Consider the following 20,892-nt stretch of genomic DNA (forward strand, 5'->3'; position numbering starts at 1 on the left):
TCTCGTTTTTGCTACTGTCGTATCATTGCCTCTGGAGTCTAATCATTATACACAGCTAAGACTCCAACTTTGGAAACATGTACTTTATGATGGCTGCACCAAAATTCCCCACTCAAAGGATTGCACAAGTTCTCATCTACCATAGTCTTTTCAATATGATAAACAAATTATCCATATCTTTATTTCTCACTGTTTGTTATAGACAGAGAGACAATTTTCTCATGGTAGATTGACTGATAATGTTTTGTTGAAGTAAACGTTCAATGAAAAAATATCCATTTCTTGTGCCAAAGAATGATTTCCATCATTCCCTGCCAGTGAAATTGATGTTTTCACTTTTTTCTTGGATGAAAAGTGTATGTGACAGCATTAGCACTCATTTTGAGCTGTATTTATAGCTGCCCAAGTTTCACCTCAGGTTTCAACATAGTTCAGAATAATCGTCTTCCTTATGTCAGGTTATGAAGCCTAATACTTTCAGAGGATTTGGAGTCAATGCGGCCAATTTGAACTCTCTTTTCATGTAAAATGGTGACAGAATAGTTTTCTTACATATGGCACATCATGTGGGAAACTGAGGAAATAGAACTTGTGAAAAATTAAATCAGTTTTCAATTTTTATTAACATGTATTTACTCTCTGGATAACCCTGTTACAAAACAGGTAGTCCAAAGCTATGTCGACACAAACAGAAGAAAGATCAAATCTGGGTCTGATGAGAATTATGACCGCTGACAACATAATAAAAGTTCTAAAAATGTACAATACTTGAAACAGAAATTAAAGTTCTAAAAATGATCAATACTTGAAACAGAAATTTAGCTGAGAAAAGACTGTACAAGTGAGCAATTACTACAATAATACTTTCTCTGCTACCTGAGAATTGCTCTTAAAAATATTTTAATAATCTACTGCTTGAAAACTGCACCAGATCACACAGTTCATAATGCATTAGAGTCAGGCTAAGAAAAGGATTGCACATGAATTTTGTTACATTGTTAATAATGTACATAGGAAACAAAAACTTATGTGTATAATGTGAAACGTAAGCTGAAAACGCATAGCATCTGATAAGAAAAATTCAAACTATTATTAAAAAATACTTTCAAGTTTTATTTTGTCCAGCTGTATTTTTACAGTTAATACTGATAACAAGACCAAAGAACAATTACACAAAACACCCCCGACATATGGAAAATTTCAGGTCTTCTACCTGAAATTTCCAGCATGCATCAATAAAAGTTGACTAGAGATTTGCACAGGATTATGTCTCATCACTTAACTGAATCTTATCAGTCTGACCACACAGAAGGCTGCCAGTTACAGAAAACACACAGTTAACAAAGCAATATGAACAAAAACATGTCCAACATATAGATTACTATTAAATAAGGGGCAGCTGGCCATCCATCACTTTGCTGATGGACAGTGTGTCCACTTCTATTTATTCCTGTGTTTAATACTTCAGGCTGCCTTCTAATGTGTTGGAAACTCCAATTATCGTCAGAAGATACAACATTCTTTTCAGTAAATAACTTCTGCTTCCTGGCATTAATTTATCACCCCAACTGTTATTGTGGCTGGTTATTTGACAAGTTCGTGTAAGAGATAAATGAAAATTAAAGAAATGCTACTTAAATGCATAAACATATTTAACAGTTGTGCTCTTTATATGCTTTACAGTATCACTGTACATAGTTCTAATGTCAGATTATTAACAAGCCTAAATACATTTTATTTGAGACCAACTCTGAAGTAATTGACAGTGTATTAACCAAAATTTTGTACTTTATTCTGTATTTCTGACATTGCGAGTATTACTTCTGTGACAAACCAGGAAACAGGACTGTTACATCTACTCCCAAGTCTACATTAACTGTACAGTATTACATTTTAACTTTTCTGTAACTTTTATGTTCTCTTATTTACATACATTAGTACGAAAAATGTAATATAAAAATAGTTTTAGCAATTTAACTTTTATATAAAATTTATGACAAATTTAACTAGCACATAAAAATTTTTGGAATCCTTTAGTGTGGATACATTAGAAAAATAAAGGATCACATTTATTATGCAGCATTTCATCCCTTGCCCTAAATGTACAGAATAAAAAATTCTTGATACCAAAATCAGAGAGAAACAGTTATAAAAAAATAAATGCTTATCGTAGTTGTGATAAAAACTACATTGAAGTACAACATAGTGCCTTGGTTTTTAAGTGAGAAGTCTCTCCATCAGATTACAGGTTGGATTTGAATAGTGGTTGCATGTACTTTTTGAAGGACATGTTGACAGATTCTCTGTTGAGTGGACTTTTTAAAGCTTCATCGAAGAGACGTTGGTACACTTGGCCGTCCCAGGAACCCAACGTAGAGCGCAGAATTTCATCACAGATATCAAAACCATCTACAATACCGACTGCATTTGGCCGTAATAAAGTCAAGAGGGATTCCATCCACAGCTGCACATCCTCTATGTCTTGAGGCTTGGCACCAGCAAACTGGAAATGAGAGAGAAATATTGAAATGAAAGGAACAAATGAGAGGGGCCTGACACGTAATTTCATAAGATATTCTTTGGCACACTGTGTTACACCTGATATAGTAGGATCACCCTCCTGAAGTCACATGAATGATATCACTTTTCAAAGTTAACAGCCTCTGATAAATATATATACTAATATCAAGTTGTATACTAACCCGAAGAAAGTCACCTGACCGTTGCAAAACCCAGTAGGTGGCATATAATTCACAAAGCTGGGCCAAAACAGCTCGAAGAGCATCTGATGTTTCCAAACTGGATACTCTTTCAGCAAATTTTTCCACAATGAATGCACGGCAGTGAGACTGCAATCATCAACAACAAATTAATTATAATATCTACAGAAAACAGTTATGAATTAATAAACTATTTTCATTCCCACAAACAAATACAACATTACATTGAACAGTGATCAAATAAACTATGAATTCAGTTGAACAGAACAAGGGCAGGAGACAAATGTTAAAAACAAGTGTTTTACACAAAAGGTGTGGATAAATGATGATATTATTCAAAATTCTAGCTCTAGTACTGCAAGGCAGGGAATGGAATTTAACTAACAGCAAGAAGTCAGTCATGAACACTTAACACTACAGTCTCTAAGCCTTACCTTAACTAAATGCATGGAATGTTGGTGTGGGAGATATTTCAGGGAATGTAGGAAGGGTTGCACATGTACCTGAAGGCAGGGTGAGGCGCGGTGTGTCCTGAAGTTGTTAAGGGAGGAGCAGGTCTGTATGGGTAGTGAATTTGCCACATATGATTGCAAATCATTTAATCTGATTCGATGAAATGTGTTACTTGAACTACTAAAGGCTGTTGTACTATGGTTATGGAAGTTAATGAGAACTCAGCCTGAAGCTCCAATCATCAGCAATTTGGGACTGATGTGACAGGCAACTGTTGTTGCAATTTGTGAACTTTGCATTCACCTACGTTATTTGATAGCCATGTTCACCATAACAATTCACCAGTACAATATCAATATCACAGACTATTGATACACCCCTCATGAATCATGACCTAGCCATTGGCGGTGTGGCTCGCAAGCTTCAGCGATACAGATAGCCTTATTGTAGGTGCAACCACAATGGAGGGGTATCTGTTGAGAGGCCAGAGAAACGTGTGGTTCCTGAAGAGGGGCAGCAGCCTTTTCAGTAGATGGTGGGGCAACAGTCTGGATGATTGACTGTCCAGGCCTTGTAACATCAACCAAAACATTCTTTTTGTGCTGGTACTGTAAACAGCTGAAAGCATGGGGAAACAGCCGTAATTTTTCCTGAGGACAAGAAGCTCTACTGTATGGTTAAATGATGACGACGTCCTCTTGGGTAAAATATTCCAGACGTAAAATAGCCCCCCATTCGGATCACCACATCAGGACTACTCAGGAAGATGTCATCAGGAGAAACAAAACTGGAATTCTACAGATCGGAACATGATTTGTTAGATCGCTTAATCGGACAGGTGGGTTAGAAACTTTAAAAAGGGATATGGATATTTTGAAGTTAGATATACTAGGAATTAGTGAGGTTCGGTGGCAAGGGGCACAAGATTTCAGGTAAGGTGAATACAGGGTTATAAATATAAAATCAATTAAGGTTAATGCAGAAGTAGGTTTAATAATGAATAAGAAAATAGGAATGCTGGCAAGCTACTATGAACAGCATAGTGAATGCATTATTGTAGCCAAGATAGATACGAAGTCCAAGCCTACCACAGTAGTACAAGTATATAAGCCAACTAGCTCCACAGATGAAATAGAGAGTGAGGAAATGTATGATGAGATAAAAGAAATTATTCAGATAGTTAAGGGAGACAAAAATTAATGGTTGTGGTGGACTGGAATTAGATAGTAGGGAAAGTAAGAGAGGGAAAAATGCTAGGTGAATATGGACTGGGGGAAAGGAATGAAAGAGGAAGTCGCTTGGTAGAATTTTGCACAGAGCATAATTTAATCATCATTTTTAACACTTGGTTTAAGAATCATAAGAGGAGGTTGTATACATGAAAGAGACCTGGAGCCACCAGGAGGTTTCAGTTTGATCATATAATAGTTAGATAGAGATTTAGGAACCAGAGTTTAAATTGTAAGACATTTCCAGGGGCAGATTTGGCCTCTGACCACAATTTATAGGTTATGGCCTACAGATTAAAACTGAATAAATTGGAGAAAGGTAGAAAATTAAAGGAATGGGACCTGGATAAGTTGAAAGAACCAGGAGTTGTTGATAGCTTCAGAGAAAGTACCAGGCCACAGTTGACTGGAACAGGGGAAAGAAACACAGTGGCAGAAGAATGGGTATGTTTGAGAGATGAGATACTGAAGGCAGCATTGGATCAAGTAGGCAAAAAGACAAGGCTTTCATAGGTAAAAAGACAACACCTTGTAGGAATCCTTGGATAACAGATGAGATATTGAATTTAACTGATAAAAGGAGAAAATTAAAAAAATGCAGCAAATGAAGCAGGCGAAAGGGAAAATAAATGTCTAAAAAATGAGATTGACAGGAAGTGTATAATTGCTAAGCAGAAGTGGCTAGAGGACAAATGTAAGAATTTAGAAGCATATTCCAGGAGGGGAAAGATAGATAACACCTGCAGGAAAATTAAAGAGGGAAAAGAGAAGCAGCTATATGAAGAGCTCAAATGGTAAACTAGTCCTAAGCAAAGAAGGGAAAGTTGAAAGGTGGAAGGAGTATATGGAGGGTCTATACAAGAGAGATGAAATTGAAAGCAATATTATAGAAAGGGAAGTGGATGTAGATGAAGATGAGATAGGAGATACGATGGTGCGAGAAGAATTTGACAAGACTCTGAAAGATCCAGGTCAAAACAAGGCCCCGGGAGTTGATGACATTCCATCAGAACTACTGACAGCCTTGGGAGAGCCAGTGTGGCAAAAACTCTTCCATCTGCTGTGCAAGATGTATGAGACAGGCAAAATACCCTCACAGACTCAAAGAAGAATGTGGTAATCCCAATTCTAAAGGAGGCAGTTGCTGACCACTGAGAAAATTACCGAACTATCAGTTTAATAAGTCATGGTTGCAAGATGCTAACGTGAATTCTTTACAAAAGAATGGAAAAACTGGTAGAAGCAGACCTTGGGGAAGATCAGTTTGGATTCCGGAGAAATGTAGGAACACACACAAGTCAATACTGACAATATCACTTATCTTAGAATACACTTATAGCATTTGTAGACTTAGCCAAAGCTTTTGACAGTGTTGACTGGAATACTTTCTTTGAAATTCTGAAGGTATTGGGGGTAAAATACAGACAGCAAAGGTCTATTTACAACTTGTACAGAAACCAGATGGCAGTAATAAGAGTTGAGGTGTATGAGAGGCAAGCAGCGGTGGAGAAGGAAGTGAGACAGGGTTTTAGCCAATCCCCGACATTATTCAATCTGTACACTGAACAAGCAGTAAAGGAAATCAAAGAAAAATTTGGAGTAGGAATTAAAATCCATGGAGAAAAATAAAAACCTTGAGGTTCACAGATGATGTTATTCTGTCACAGACAGCAAAGGACTTTGAAGAGCAGCTGAACAGAATGGACAGTGTTTTGAATAGGGGATATTAGATGAACATCAACAAAAGCAAAAGGAGGATAATGGAATGCAGTTCAATTAAATCAGACGATGCTAAGCGAATCAGATTAGGAAACAGGACACTTAAAGCAGTAAATGATATTTGCTATCTGAGAAGCAAAATAACTGATTACAGACAAAGTAGAGAGGACATAAAATGTAGACTGATAATGGCAAAAAAAGCATTTCTGAAGAAGGGAAAGCTGTTAACAGTAAAAATAGATTTAAGTGTTACGAAGTCTTTTCTGAAGGTTTGTCTGGAGTGTAGGCATTCATGGAAGTGAAACGTGGATGATAAACAGTTTAGATAAAAAGAGAGTAAAAGCTTTTGAAATGTGGTGCTACAGAATAATACTGAATTGGGGAGACAATAAATTTGTGGTACAGCTTGAGCAAAAGAAGGGATCAGTTGATAGGACACATGCGGAGACATCAAGCGTTCACTAATTTTGCATTTGATGAAGTGTGTGTGTGTGTGTGTGTGTGTGTGTGTGTGTGTGTGTGTGTAGGGAGTAAAAATTGTAGAGGGAGACCAAGAGATGAATAAAGTAAGCAGATTCAGAAAGATGTAGGTTGTACCAGTTATTTGGAGATGAAGTGGCTCACAGGATAGAGTAGCATGGGGAGCTGCATCAAACCAGTCTTTGGACTGAAGGCCACAACAACAAACAGACTATGGATAATCCCCAAATAGATTGATAAACTTTACATGTGGATTTGTGCCAACCCTTAGACAGCAGATTCTTGCAAACAGTCAAAGAGATATTATTGCTCCCCCTGACTTCGGCTCTCTTCATTCATTCCTTGTGTTCTGTTACATCACATAGGCCTTCAAGGTTATACATTGATTACAGTTATACATTGACAAAGAGAAGTAGTAGTGAGAAATTAATTTTGTACGTTGCATCGTCAACTAACTAAGTAAATTCTGTACACAGGTTAAAACAAACATGCTGAAATTAGTTGAAAAGCTGGTGCTTCCTTAGTTATTCTAAATAGCTGCTTTTTATTTACCATTAGTAGCTTATTCGCCAGCTTATCAGCCGTACTTGAGTCTGTGTTTAATAACTACTGCTATTATTTACAGTGACCAAAACAAACTGTTTTCTTCACTCTGTAAGCAAATAGGGCTTCTGAAAATACCTATGATTTTATTTTGACATTAAAAAATTTAAAACTTTATCATAATTTTTTATTGTGACATCTGCAAAGTAACAGAAAATAAATATAAAAAATTGGCTTCAGATTAATTAACTCTTTATCACCATTCTGTCATGATCTGCTAGCTTTAACAAATGTGAGTATTCCATTTCCAGTTGTGTAAAATGCTTCAGCTTCCAGCTGTGTAACATGCTTCAGCTAAGGTAACTGTTTCTCTCTTTTTTAAAATACTTTTTAATGGTGTAATATGGCCTAAAACTCAAAAGTATTTTATTCAAGTCAGAAAATGTTGGCAGAAAATGAGTCAGTACAGAAATAAGCAGAAGTTTACACATTTACTAAAACACATTAAAAATTTTTGTTGTTTTTGATGATAATACGTACATTTTACAAAATTTAACTTTTAAGTCCAAAATGGAAATTCACATAACAGCCATCATAAAATAGCAGTAGTTCGTATCTGTATCACTGTCACTCGTGGTTAAGCTTTCTGACCTATGTTCCAGCATATCAACCATTACTGTCTTCAACACTACTCCATTTCATACTTTTTCTTTTTTGCTCCAGAAACTTTTGTTATCACAAGATATCCTGCTTGGTCAAGCCATGTTCATGCTAGATTTAGTTTGCACCTAAAATTAACTGGTGTTCCATTTCTATTATAAGCAACATTTTCTTTGATATTATTTGCATTGGTGTACGGTACCCTTGTCCTCGCTAAAGGTTGATCTCTCTCTCATCCTGGGGTTATGCGTGGGCAGCACTTTCTTTTTAACTCCCCCCAAACTATCCCTCGCTCCTCTTGAGGAAGTAAGTATTAGTTCTGAATCTAGGTAGTGGGCCGCTTTTAGTTTTATATTTGTCTATGGGAAGTGCAACACATACATTCTTCTGAAAGTAAATAATGGCCAGCAGTTCAATCTCATAATTTATTAGTTTTCTTTACTGAATTTTCCTTTGATACAGTTTGCATACAGTAACTCTAATTAACATAAAACACAGTTGGATTTCAAATAAAAATTACCTCCCGTAAGTCCCTTAAAGGACTTTCTATTAACATTCCCCTTCACAAAAAAGCAAGAAGCCTGAAAATGTCTAATAATAAGATAATGTAGCTTACAGAGTAAAAGTAGTACTACGAATGCAAGTTAGAAGGATTACGTCATTTGGTTTCAGTTGAAGACAAACTCACCTCTGCGCACTGTACTAGTTCTATAGACGTCATATTCCAGGCGTCCTCAGACGAATATCCACCTCGTATCCTCCTTTCCATGTCTTGGTGACAAAGCTTAATTTTTCTGTGTACAAATACACTTAATTGAAAATGTGCAATTTTTGGCATATAATATCACCAGTTACTAATAAAACACAACTACTACAATAGACTTCAAGAGAAGCTATATCAACTAATGGATATTTTGTGATACTTCAATTCAACTAAATCATTAATAACTTACACAAACAGCTCATTGTTTCACCAGTGAATGAATTTAAGAAAAGATTAAGGAAATACATACTGAATAACTTGTGGTTCATATTCAAGACCATGCACTAAGTGAATAAACGTGTTCGGTCTGCACACATCTCATTTGTACGTCAGCAATATTCACGGAAGCACAGGAATTTAAAAAGAAAGGGGAGCATGGATATTTTACTTTAAATATTTCAACTTCTTTAATCAACAGATTTGGTACTGCAACAGATTCCCAAGTTCTTTAGCGCTCACTTCATTTATTTGCTGCAATTTTATTGCAGCTCCTTAGTAGCACCGGAAGAGATGCAGAACATCAGGAAGGTTTTCCCTTTTTGATATTACTCTCACATTCTGTCAAGTGCAGTTAATTTTATGCAAATATCTCTTATTAATTTTTTTTACTAAGAAATCTGATGTTCCACTAAAATAATATTTCTCTCTCCTCTTTTAAGCGAATAGAAATATTGGTTCAGGTGAACTTTTAAACTGCATAAATAAGCAGCAGGATTCAGCAAAGATTTTTGACATGAAAAATTTTAGAAACTCATTTCCTCGTCCATTCAGGGTGTAGGTGCAGATATTGTGATAACTGGCACTTTAATACATACCCACTTCAGTGTTTTAGTTGTTTTTTCTTTGCATGTAACAGTCTTCCCACAAACATATCACATAATTTACTCCCTTATGTTTTCTGTACAGTTGGTACAGCTGCGCCATGAAGTGGACGACTACTGTCAGTATAGACGATCTGCTTTGCACCCTACATTTTTAATACCCAACCTGTTACCCAGGGGAAAATAAATGTTAATGTCTTGCTTGTGTCATGCGTATTTGGAGGTACCAACCAACCTAAGAACATATTACTTGAAACAGCTAAAATTATTAGTCTGTAAATGAAGTGAATATTGATGTTGTCTGTACACTGCCCCCTTCCCCCAGCCCAGCCCCACCCCACCCCACCCCCATCAACAGAAATATCTGCACTTATACCCCTAACACTATGTATACAATGGTGACATATTGATTGTATTTTCCTCAACATTCTATACAAAGACTATCCCTCCAAAGACTCCATCTGATCCTGCCTTACACAGATATCACAGCGATATTTAATATTTGCTGATAGTGTCAGCATTCTGACCAGGGCTATAAACTCAACCACACAATCAAGATATGTGCCAGATAAACTTCTAGTTAGTACACAGAAATCTGATTTGTAATCTTAAAACAGTCTGTAATATGCAATCCCAAATATGTAAAAATAATTTAATTTTCTAAATAGTAAATAAAAGTAATCTGGGTCACAGCTGCTGCAAGCCTTTCAATATGAATGCCACTTTGATAGCTAGGCTTAGTTATTGTTCACATATTAAATGAAGATTCACTGGTAAAATATTTTATATTTTGTACTGGGATGAATGACACATGATCAAGGAACTCTGTTTGTCCCAATTTCAGAATATTATCTTTCTGTGTTAATATGCATGTAAACACATTAACTGAAAGAGACTTGCTTTGCTTTGTCTATTTTTCCACATGCAGTCTGATCCGAAGACTGGTTTGATGCAGCTCTCCATGCTACTCTATCCTGTGTGAACTTCTTAATATCTCAAAAACTACTGTAACCTACATCCTTCTCAATCTGCTTACTGTATTTATCTCTTGGTCTCCCTCTATGATTTTTACACTCACACTCCTCTCCAGTACTAAACTGGTGATTCCTTGGTGCCTCAGAACATGTCCTATCAACCAATCAATTCTTTTAGTCAGGTTGTGCCACAAATTTCTTGTCTGTCCAATACTATTCATCTAACTTATGTAGCCACAAATAAGATTTGCTGCTTTGCTTTTGGATGCAAAACTGAATAAGTTTTTAGGTTGACATAAAAGTTTTTTGTTGAACATGCTACTTGCAGTTGCCCATGCAAGATACAAGACTTTTGAAATCCACTCCGCAATGTTAGAATGTTTTCCATTGCATTTTATCGATTGTCATGCTGTGCGCTAATCTCACTGGAAATCTGATCCTTTTAAAACAAGATGGCAAGTTGAAATGAATGGAATTTGTGGTGTGAATACTACCGTTCCTTTTCCGCTAATTTCTCTGGTTCTACGTAGTTTTAATAGAAACATTTTTGCACGGGCATACTGGGAACATTGAATTCAGGAATTCTGTTAGGAGCTTTTCTGACTACATCAAGGGATTCATCTTTTCTTGCTAAAATTATTCTTTCACACAACTATTCTTTGTCTGCATTCTTTCTCTCTATAGGGGGATAGGCCTTTCTTTGAGTTGTTTCTCTCTCTTTACTATCTTGCACAATTCACTGTTTAACAAGATAATGCCACAGTGTACATCAATGAGATATGTGCCGTTTCAAAGTGATAATCTAGAGAGAATACTGCAGAACATTCAAAAACATTTGTTAAAATTAGAGAGAACTCATAAATGCCTAAGAACAATCTGGAATTTCCCTCTTGAAAAATCCACTGATGCAAAAGAGACAGTCTGGTGGCCACATCAAACACTCATATCTCCATGATCACAATAACTACCACCACATGGCTACTATAGCCACAATGGAGGATTGAAGGGAAGCTAGCACCAGACACAAAAGACAGCTATATGATTATATGAATGCATGGTGTCCAAGCTTTTGGACATGCCCGAAAGAACAGACACCACACAAAATCCACAGCTATGATACATTATACGGAAATTGAAGGTGGGGGGGAAGAAATGAAAGGAAGAGGAAGGGGTTATTGATGTTAGATGCATCAGGACATTACGCAGAACCAGTGGCGACAAGTGAAAATGTGTACCAGATCGGGATTCAAACCCAGGATCTCCTGCTTACTAGGCAGGTGCGTTAACCAATGCGCCATCTGGGACACAGTGTTATTGCAACTGCACAGATTACCTCGGCACACCTCACGGTCGACCCACATTCCCACAGAGCTCCGTCTATCTGCAGTCCCTGTCCATTTCCTCATGCTCGGATGTACTTGTGCACCCACACTGAAGAAGGTGGGTCCATGCCCAGCTAGGGGAATCAGTTGTATGAATGCAGATAGGCGGCGCTCGGTGGTAATGTGTGTTGTCTGTGAGGCATGCTGTGACAGTCTGTGCAGTTACGATAACACTCCAGCCCGGATAGCGTAGTAATTAACGCATCTGCCTGGTAAGCAGGAGATCCCGGGTTCCAATCTGGTCCGGCATACATTTTCACTTGTTGCCGCTGATTCCATGTAATGTCTTGATGCAGCTGACATCAGTAATCCCTTCTCTTTCCTTTCCTTTCCTTTCCTTTCCTTTCCTTTCCTTTCATTTCTTCCCACCCCTCCCCCCTCCACCTTCAATTTACATATAACAAAAACCAGTCACTGGTATTGGGTGGTTTTGAGCCACTGCCACTATATTTTACATCCTCACCAATCTATGGGATAATTTTGTTCTAAAACAGAAAATTTCAATATGTCATTTAAAGCACACAGTGAGAAAATTATTCTTTCAACACCTACATATATACTCTGTAAACCATTGTGCAGTATATGATAGAGAGTGTTTCTGACTGTAACATTGATCATGGACTCTTCCTTCCATTTGTGTATGGATCATGGGAGGAATAACTACTTAGAAGTTTCTGTGCTCACTGTACTTCTATTAATATTGTCTTTGCAATATGTAGACGGTTGTACTACATTCCTAGATTCCTTAAGGACATCATGGTTGCCTTTGACCATAAAATTATTTATTTAACACCCACTATTTCAATTTTAGTTGTGTGGCCATTATCAAGTAGAATACTGTGAAACTATGCTTCAGCTCATGTCAAACCGTAAGAACATATTTAAAAGTTTGCGATGGTACAGTGACCTCACATGGCAATGTTTTTGCCATAGTGCAGTGATCAGTCATTACTTATGTTTGTTTCAGTGTGGAAGTGATCGGTAGCAAATTGTGGCATGTAGATTGAAATGCTGAATTTTATCAAAAGTGTTAATATTTACTGAGTGTTTGAATAAATCATAATCCATGGGCCCTTAACACGTCATGTTCTCACTTGAAATGTCATCGTAGTAGCCCTGGAGGGATTATTTAATGAGATTAGCTGTACGGAAAGTTTGTTGGAAAAGCAAGGAGAGACTGCGATGTAAATATAGCGGGCCTGAAGGAATACTGACAGTGTTGTTATACATGAAGAACGATGACAAGGACATCACTTTCTGCAACAATCTTTGTATCCAGAGTTCGAGTGCCAGCATCTGTGTATGGTGAGTGAATTAGACATTTCCAAGCAATGTTGGACAGGAAAAGAATGGTAGGCTGTAAATAATCTCATTTTAATTATAATTTGTGTGTGCAGTATATAATTGAACAACAATGTCTAGTCAAACAGAGAATGGTGACATAATCAATGGAGAGGACAGTCTTAATCAGGACAGTGGTGTGTTAATGAATCAGAATTGTGTGGAATTCAAAATGTAGATGCCCCAGGAAGTGGAAATACAAACTTGACTGTAAATGTTGAACCAAGTCATGCAGTAACAGATAACAATATGGTTGAGGTTGTAGGAAACGTGGATGTACTGATGCAGTTTTTACAAAAACTGAACGCTGATTTGAACAAAAAACTATGATTATGAGCAAAATCTGAACAAAAAATTCAAACAACGTACTAAAAACTGGACAAAATGTTTGATCAAAAGGTATTGCATTTTTGTAATGAGTTTCAGGGTCAGTTTAATAATTTTGTTCAGGAATGTAGGAGTCATGTGCAGGGTTACAGCACAGTATCAAAATGTCAAAGCAGATGTAACTAAGATACAGAAACAAGTCACCTCACAAAAAGATGTATTAAATGAGCTTTACTGAGCAGTGCCATTACAAATAAGGAGGTATTTCTAGTTCCAACTGTGTGTCAACAAAATAAGAAATCAGTCATTAAAGTAGCATCAGGTGTGCAACAATGTTTCAATCTAGGATCAAAAATACAGACACTGGCACAATTAAGAATGTAAGAATATTCCGTACCCCAGTAGATACAAACATTATCCAACAAGAAATTGAAATTTTAATACAAGAAAATCATGGTACAGGTTGTTGTAAAAACCTTGTTAACATTGTGCTTGGTCAAGGACAGCTAAAGAATTTGACCAATATAAACAATTACACCCTGTGGATTTCATGAAACAATTGGAAGTTGTATTTGTATGAATTCAAAATGAATCAGAAAAGAATCGATATTTTTGTATAAGGCACATGCATGCAGGTGCTAGGACATGGGGAAACTGTGTATCCAATCAGTATGCTCAGGACCGGCACGAGGAGTCAATGCATGTATTTCTTCAAAATCACTGGAAGTACAGTAATTATCTGAACAATCCTATGTGTTGATAATTTAATCATAATTCTGATAAAGCATTTACCACGGAAAGTAAGGAAACAGTTAGCATTGTGAAAATTTGATGATTTTGATGAGTTATAACGGGTTGTTGTTCATTTAGAAGAAATATATAATGAAGGAACACTGAGTGGATCAGAGTGAATCTCAACTCATTCTAATGAATTGTTTCAATGAAATGATGCACTGCAGCAAGATAATTATGGACCTACAATGTGACAATCAACAGCAACACACTACCACAAGAGGAGATGAACATTCGAGAAATTACTGGTGTAATGATGATCAGATTCGAAATGATGAGAGGAGACAAAATGATTTTGGTAGACATAACCAGCAGATATTAGATTATGGAAGAGTTTGGCATTATTTGTCACTCAGAGATATGGATGACAGACTAGGAGTTTCGATGAGATGTGCTCCACAACGTCTGGAAAGTCTATTGGGTCAAATAGGAGAATACAAATGATTAAGTGTGAAAGTGAAGATATTAGGGCTGAACTACTGAGAGGAAGGTACACACAATGTAAATGAAGTGTTGAATCCAGTAATTGAACTTAGTGTAAGTGGACAGAAAATTACAGCAATTTTAGATTCTGACAGTGATACTACAGCAATTTCTAAAAGTTTGTATGAACTGCTTCATGGAATAGAAGAGGTACCTGCTTTCCCTGTCAATAGTGTGCATATCATTACAGTAACTGGGCACAGAAGTTGTGCTGTTACTGGATGGGCGCTCATTAGAAGCAAGATTTCAGACAGATATTCTTGATTCTTTGTCTGTGGACTGGACTTCTGGCAATGACTGGCTGGCAGAAAGAAGATGTAAGATTTATTATGGAAGAGGACGTTTAAGTGTTTGTGATGGGAATGATGAATTGGAGCCTTGTTTTGTCAGTTTAGTAGAAGAAAAGGAGACATGTCTGCAGGACTAGGAATTAGTGTGACTCAAAATAAAATAGATGATATTGAAGCACCAGGGTATATGAAAGAAAATGTGTCCAGAGGAAAGGAAGAAATAGTTTGAGACGTCACATAAAAAATTCAGGAAAAAATAGATGACTTAGTAACTTGTCAGCTTCTTATTGAGAAGAATTACAAGAAGTTTTACGTATGTGCATGCCAAAGTATTTTCAAATAAACAAGGATTTACTGAAGGGAGTGTAAATATCATATTAAAGTATGGCTGCATGAGCCATTTAAAATTAAATCATATTCAATACCATTAGCTATAAGAGAGGCCATAGGAGAGGAGATTAAACACATGGTGAACTCTATGACAGATCGGATAGTGAATATTGCAATCCGATATATCCAGTAGTTAAGAAAGATGGATCCGTCTGCCTGGTGATGGAGGCTCGAGCTATTAATCACATTATTTTGTCCCACAGGGATCAGCCCAAAAACATGGAATATTTGCAGAAGTTTGCTGGTGCTTATTTTCTTAGTAGCCTTACATGACAAGTAGCTATTGGCAATTGGAACTGGAGGAAGGGAGCTGAAAATATGCTGAATTTTTGTTCAGTGGATGGTGTTATCATTTCGAATGGATGTCATTCTTTTAAACATTTTGCCAGCAGCATTTCTAAGAACTCTAGATGACATTCTTGGAGAACAACTCATACAGCACATAATCGTGTATGCTGATGACATTTTAATCGCGTCTCCATCTTCTGAAGAGCACATGTATATCCTCAATCAAGTTTTGAATACATTTGAATCAGCTGGAGTTACAATCAGTTTGCAAAAATCTGAATTCGCTCGAAAGAAAATCTAATTTTTAGATGTGTTATCTCATCAACACGGATTGAAACACATGAAATCCATTCGACCAAGGCATAATAACCCAGAACTTTTATTAATTGTAAACCAGATCCACAGAAATTAGAAGCTGTATGAAATTTTCCTGTGCCAACATCTGAGAAATAACTTCAATCCTTTCTTAGGTTCTATGGGTATTATTGTTGATTTCTGAAAGGACATTGTCAGTCATCACCTGCGTTACTGTCATTAATCAAGAAGAACTCTGTTTGGAGCTGGGGGACTGAATAACAAGAAGCATTTGATGAGATACAGTAACAACTTTTGGAATCTCCACTATTACACCAGCCTGACCTTCATGAACCATTTAATCTTGAAACAGATCCAGTGAGTGTGGACTTGGTGTTGTTCTATATCAAATAATCATTGAAGATGGTCAAGAACAGAACTGTATAGTTGACGTTTACAGGTCATGTTTTGACAGCAGGTCATGTTTTGACAGCATGGGAGAGAAAATGTACAGTGACGGAAAGAGAAGTGCTTGCAATTATTTGGGGCTTTGACCAATTCCACTATTTTCTTCTGGGATGGTGTACTATTGTATGGACAGATCATATGGCATTATCTCTCCTTCTGCACTGTAAATTACTTCTTAATTGTCTTTCCAGATGGGCTATCGCTCTGCAGGAATACAGTTTCGAGATTCACTACATTCCTGGTGAAACAAATGTGGTAGCTGATGATCTGACACATCTTCCTCAAAATTTGAAAAAAGTTTGTACAGATACACCACATGTGAACGACATCAAAATTAATTTCATGAAAGGATTTGAAGGAGAATCAAAAATTTGTTCCACACACACACACACACACACACACACACACACACACACACACAAACAAACGGAACTTACACACACATGACCACAGTTTCTGGCAGCTGAAGCCACTCCGCTATATGTTGAGTGGCAACTATCCTTTTCATAATATTGTTACATTCCATCCTGGATTTTCCATAGTTTGAATATGTTTTCTTGTACAAAAGAACAGACTTAAACTCTGAAGAATGGAGGCTTTGCATACCACAGCATATGACTGATTAATGTTTTAATTAAATACATCCACTATGGTTCTGGAAACTTTGGTCTGAAGAAATGCTTACAGCAATTTGAAAAACTCACAATTTTCAACAACTACTCAGTGAGTTGACAGATTATTAAAGAATCTCCTGACTTATGTCAGTATACCAAAATATCTACAACGCAACATAAAGGACTTATGCACAACATTTTGCCACATAAAATAGGTGAGATTGTTGGGTTAAATCTTCTTCGACTTTTTCCAAAGTCTCATGGAAATTTCATACATAGTCATCATCGAATTATTTTCAAAATTTGTTCATTTCTTCCCACTAAGAAAAACTAACAGTAAGATTGTCATTAAGAAATTGAAAGTGGGTTACTTTCTGAATACCATACGACTGTGTAGTATTTTGACAGATAATAGACTGTAATTTCATTTTAAGGTATGGAAATCATTTATTGATTGGTACATCAACATATAGACCTGCATCGAAACCTGCAGAACGTATGATGCGCATACTTGAACGACTGTTTAGAGCATATTGCGGAAGGAAGCACATTAATTGGATAATAAGTTGTCTGACTTTGAAGAGGTAATGAACAGCTTAACCCATGATAGTGCTGGTGTTCCAGATTGTACCATTTTGCATGATAAAGAACCTGACAGTATCTTTGATGAATTTATTTATTTTCCATCACAAAGTGAACTGACGGCTGGGGGCAAAAACGCAGCAACAACATACAGCTCTGAAGCAAATGGATGGCCTTGGCAAGAAAAGAAAGACAGAACCATTTAGTGAAACCTGTTGTGTATAAGATCAGGGATTGTTTATTAATACAATACCATTTTAAATAGTCCGTAGCAAAGGAAAAAGTTACGAAGTTTTTACATTACTGTTTGAGACCATTTAGAATTTGGAGAATAGTACAACCCAACTCTGTTGAAATAGAAAAACTTAATGGGAAAAATATTTTGGACCTCATCTTGTTGAAAACATCAAACTTTATCACATGAGGCTGGAAGGAAATGGAGAAGAATAGTGTGATAGTGCTCAAGACAAGAACAGAATGGTTGAGGATTTTTTCCCAGTGAGTTAGGATAACAAATTGATTGAGTTTTTTTCTTTTTACGCTGCTATTAAGATGTTAATAACAGAGAATTAATGAATAGTTTGATTTTTTGCAAGTGCTATGATGTAATATGTCTTGTGATGGTTTTCAAACTTAATTTGCTTAGGAATTATTACAATGTGAATGTACTTAAATTTCATCTCTGTGCCATTTTGAATTGTACTGTTAGCATGTGATGATTACATTTATTTTTGTTGTGGTTAAAGTGTGTTAAAGTGAAGTGTCCTGCTGCATGTTTTCTTTCTGTGTTTATGAGGTACCATAACCTGGCAGTATTACGTCACCACTACGTCAGAGTGTGCAAACTGCTGGCTCATGGAAAGTAACCAATGTCACAACATGTGACATCCAATAGATTACAAATTCTCTGCTGAGTGGTGCACTGTGGCAACCAGCCATGCTACACTGCCACCACCGCTGTAAGCAGCGCAATGTCCCCCACTCCACCAGAGCATCTCTGTGTGCAGTCGCCCTACCCAGCAGGCCATGGACAACGGGGTGTTTATCAACAAACCCACATGATGTGGAGCAGTGTCACTGTTGTGAATCCCATGTAATGTATTTACTTTGCTGGTTAGGTATTTAAAAAAAAAACAAAGAGTACCCACTACTGTAGTGATTAAATGTGATACCAAAGTGCAACAAAAATATTTTTTGGATATTGCAAAGATGTAAGGTATTTATGTATTCATGTATTTGTTTCATGCACTCACTGCAACTGAAACAACATTTGCCACCTTCCCCCCCCCCCCCCCCCCCCCTGCCCCCCTTTTTTAAAATCCATTAATTACAGATGATGGATGTCACTTTGATTACTTATTTATCTGTGTGGCTGCATTGTTAAGCATGTGATTACTTGTCTTTTTGTTGTGTTATGACAATATTTCATCTTTGATTGTGGTGATAACAAGAATGTTAATTTTATTAATGATTATTACTGTCTGGTTTAGCAGTGCTTTATTAATTGATCTACTGAAATTGATTACTTCATTGACTAATTAAAAAGTTGATTACTTCAGTAGATACTTTAATGATGAACTTTAAAGTTGATGAATTCAGTTAGGAATAAAAGACAGAAGAATGTTATTTTACACAACAGTGGCAGTTAGATTACTGTATACTGTGCTGACAGTTTGTGGCTTAATGCCTGACAGTTTGTGGCTTAATGCTCTCATCTTTCTTTATCGATCTCTCACAGGCACAAAGTGGGCTGTTTTGATGATGCTAAAAATAATTTCTCTTGGTAATGTTGTGGTGTGGTAACTCTCTTGGAATGACAATAACTTCAATATTTCTTTAATTAAGGTTATATCATATTCCCTTGTGCTCTTTACTGTTTACTGGGGCCCTTCTTACATGATCAATTTCACACTGAAACTTTATGTCACCACAAATTTCTAGGCAAAATTAATTTTTGAGATCTGAGAGCATGTGAGGGTAGTGTCTTCACATGCCAAGTATTTGCTGTATGTTAATAATTTAGAATGTATAGTTACTGATGAAGTTCTCCATTGAACGTGTTGTAGCTGTGGCTACCAGAATAAGTTAATCTTTACTTGTGGACAGTAGGCTAGAGACCAGTCATTGTTGTGGTGTGAGTTAGTTGCAGTTGGACTCTCGGCGAGGACAGAGTGAGCCAAGTTGGATAGTGCATTCATTGGCACTGCTCGGTTGTCTTAATGATTTTACAGCATGTCCATGCCACAATAGGTTGTTGCTTAAATTTCATTGTGGCATGTAGATTGAAATGCTGAATGTTATCAAAAGTGTTGATGTTTACTGAGTGAATAAATCATAACTTGTGACCTCTTAACAATCAATGTTCTCAATTCAAACAGTCATCATAGTTCCTCTGGAGGAATTATTTAAAGAGATTATCTATATGGAAAGTTTGTTAGAAAAGTGAAGAGTGACTGAACTGCAAGAATGCAGCTACATTAACTGAGAACAAGACTATGTATATCACATATGGAAATGTGATTATGACGTACACGCATGTCAGGTGTATTTTAAGGTCCGACATGTGCTGAAACACAGTTTTACAGTATTCCACATGATAATACACCCACAACCAAAACTGCAATAGTATTGTCTAATCAATTAATTTTAAAGTCATTGGCAACCGTGATGACCTTCAAAAAATTTGGCATGACCGTGAACCCCAGATAAGAGAAGTTAATCACTTAATACTGGTTCTTAAAACTTCAAAAGTAGCCTTTCACAAGAAGGTTTGTATGAATCTTCAAGTGTCTGCCAGATCAGTTTTTTCTGAATGTCTATGACACTCTCCCATGATTCAGACAAACCTGTGTCCATTTGTGCTGCCCTTCTTTGTTTACAAAATAATATAATTGGATAGATAAAAAAAATCTACTCATCAAGCAGCAGCAGAACACACACATAAAAGCAGGTTATAATTACAAAAGCTGTCAGAGTCAGTGGCTCAGTCTTTAGGCAGAAGGGTTGAAGGAGAAGGAAGAGGAGTGAAGAAAAAGGACTGGAGAGGTCTAGGAAAAGGGGCAGATATCGGGAGATGTACGGGACGGGGTAAGAAATAAAGACAGACTGTTGGGGACTGCACTGGATGAGATTTGAAAACCTGAGAGCTTAAAGGTGGAAGTCAGGGTAATATGCAAGACAGAGATTACTGATAAAACATCATACATGAGTTAATAAGAGTGAAAAGCTAAGTGCATTGTACATAACAGAGGTGGAGGGGGACAGCAAAAGATAGACAAG

At 36.8% G+C, this 20,892-nt stretch overlaps 1 protein-coding gene across 1 annotated transcript in view; it reads right to left on the reverse strand.

Annotated features, from left to right (window-relative positions):
- Positions 1 to 604: 604 nt before the first annotated feature.
- Positions 605 to 20,892, reverse strand: part of LOC124780516 (probable peroxisomal acyl-coenzyme A oxidase 1) — a 105,262-nt gene continuing 84,974 nt past the window's right edge. Inside the window, exons 11-13 of the mRNA XM_047253785.1 lie at positions 8,493 to 8,598; positions 2,703 to 2,849; positions 605 to 2,503 (exon numbers count right to left, since the gene is read on the reverse strand). Coding sequence (XP_047109741.1) covers positions 2,243 to 2,503; positions 2,703 to 2,849; positions 8,493 to 8,598 — 514 coding nt within the window. The 3' untranslated portion in view covers positions 605 to 2,242. The remainder of the gene's footprint in view (positions 2,504 to 2,702; positions 2,850 to 8,492; positions 8,599 to 20,892) is intronic.

Source organism: Schistocerca piceifrons, chromosome 1, assembly GCF_021461385.2.
Source record: "Schistocerca piceifrons isolate TAMUIC-IGC-003096 chromosome 1, iqSchPice1.1, whole genome shotgun sequence".
NCBI lineage: Eukaryota > Metazoa > Arthropoda > Insecta > Orthoptera > Acrididae > Schistocerca > Schistocerca piceifrons.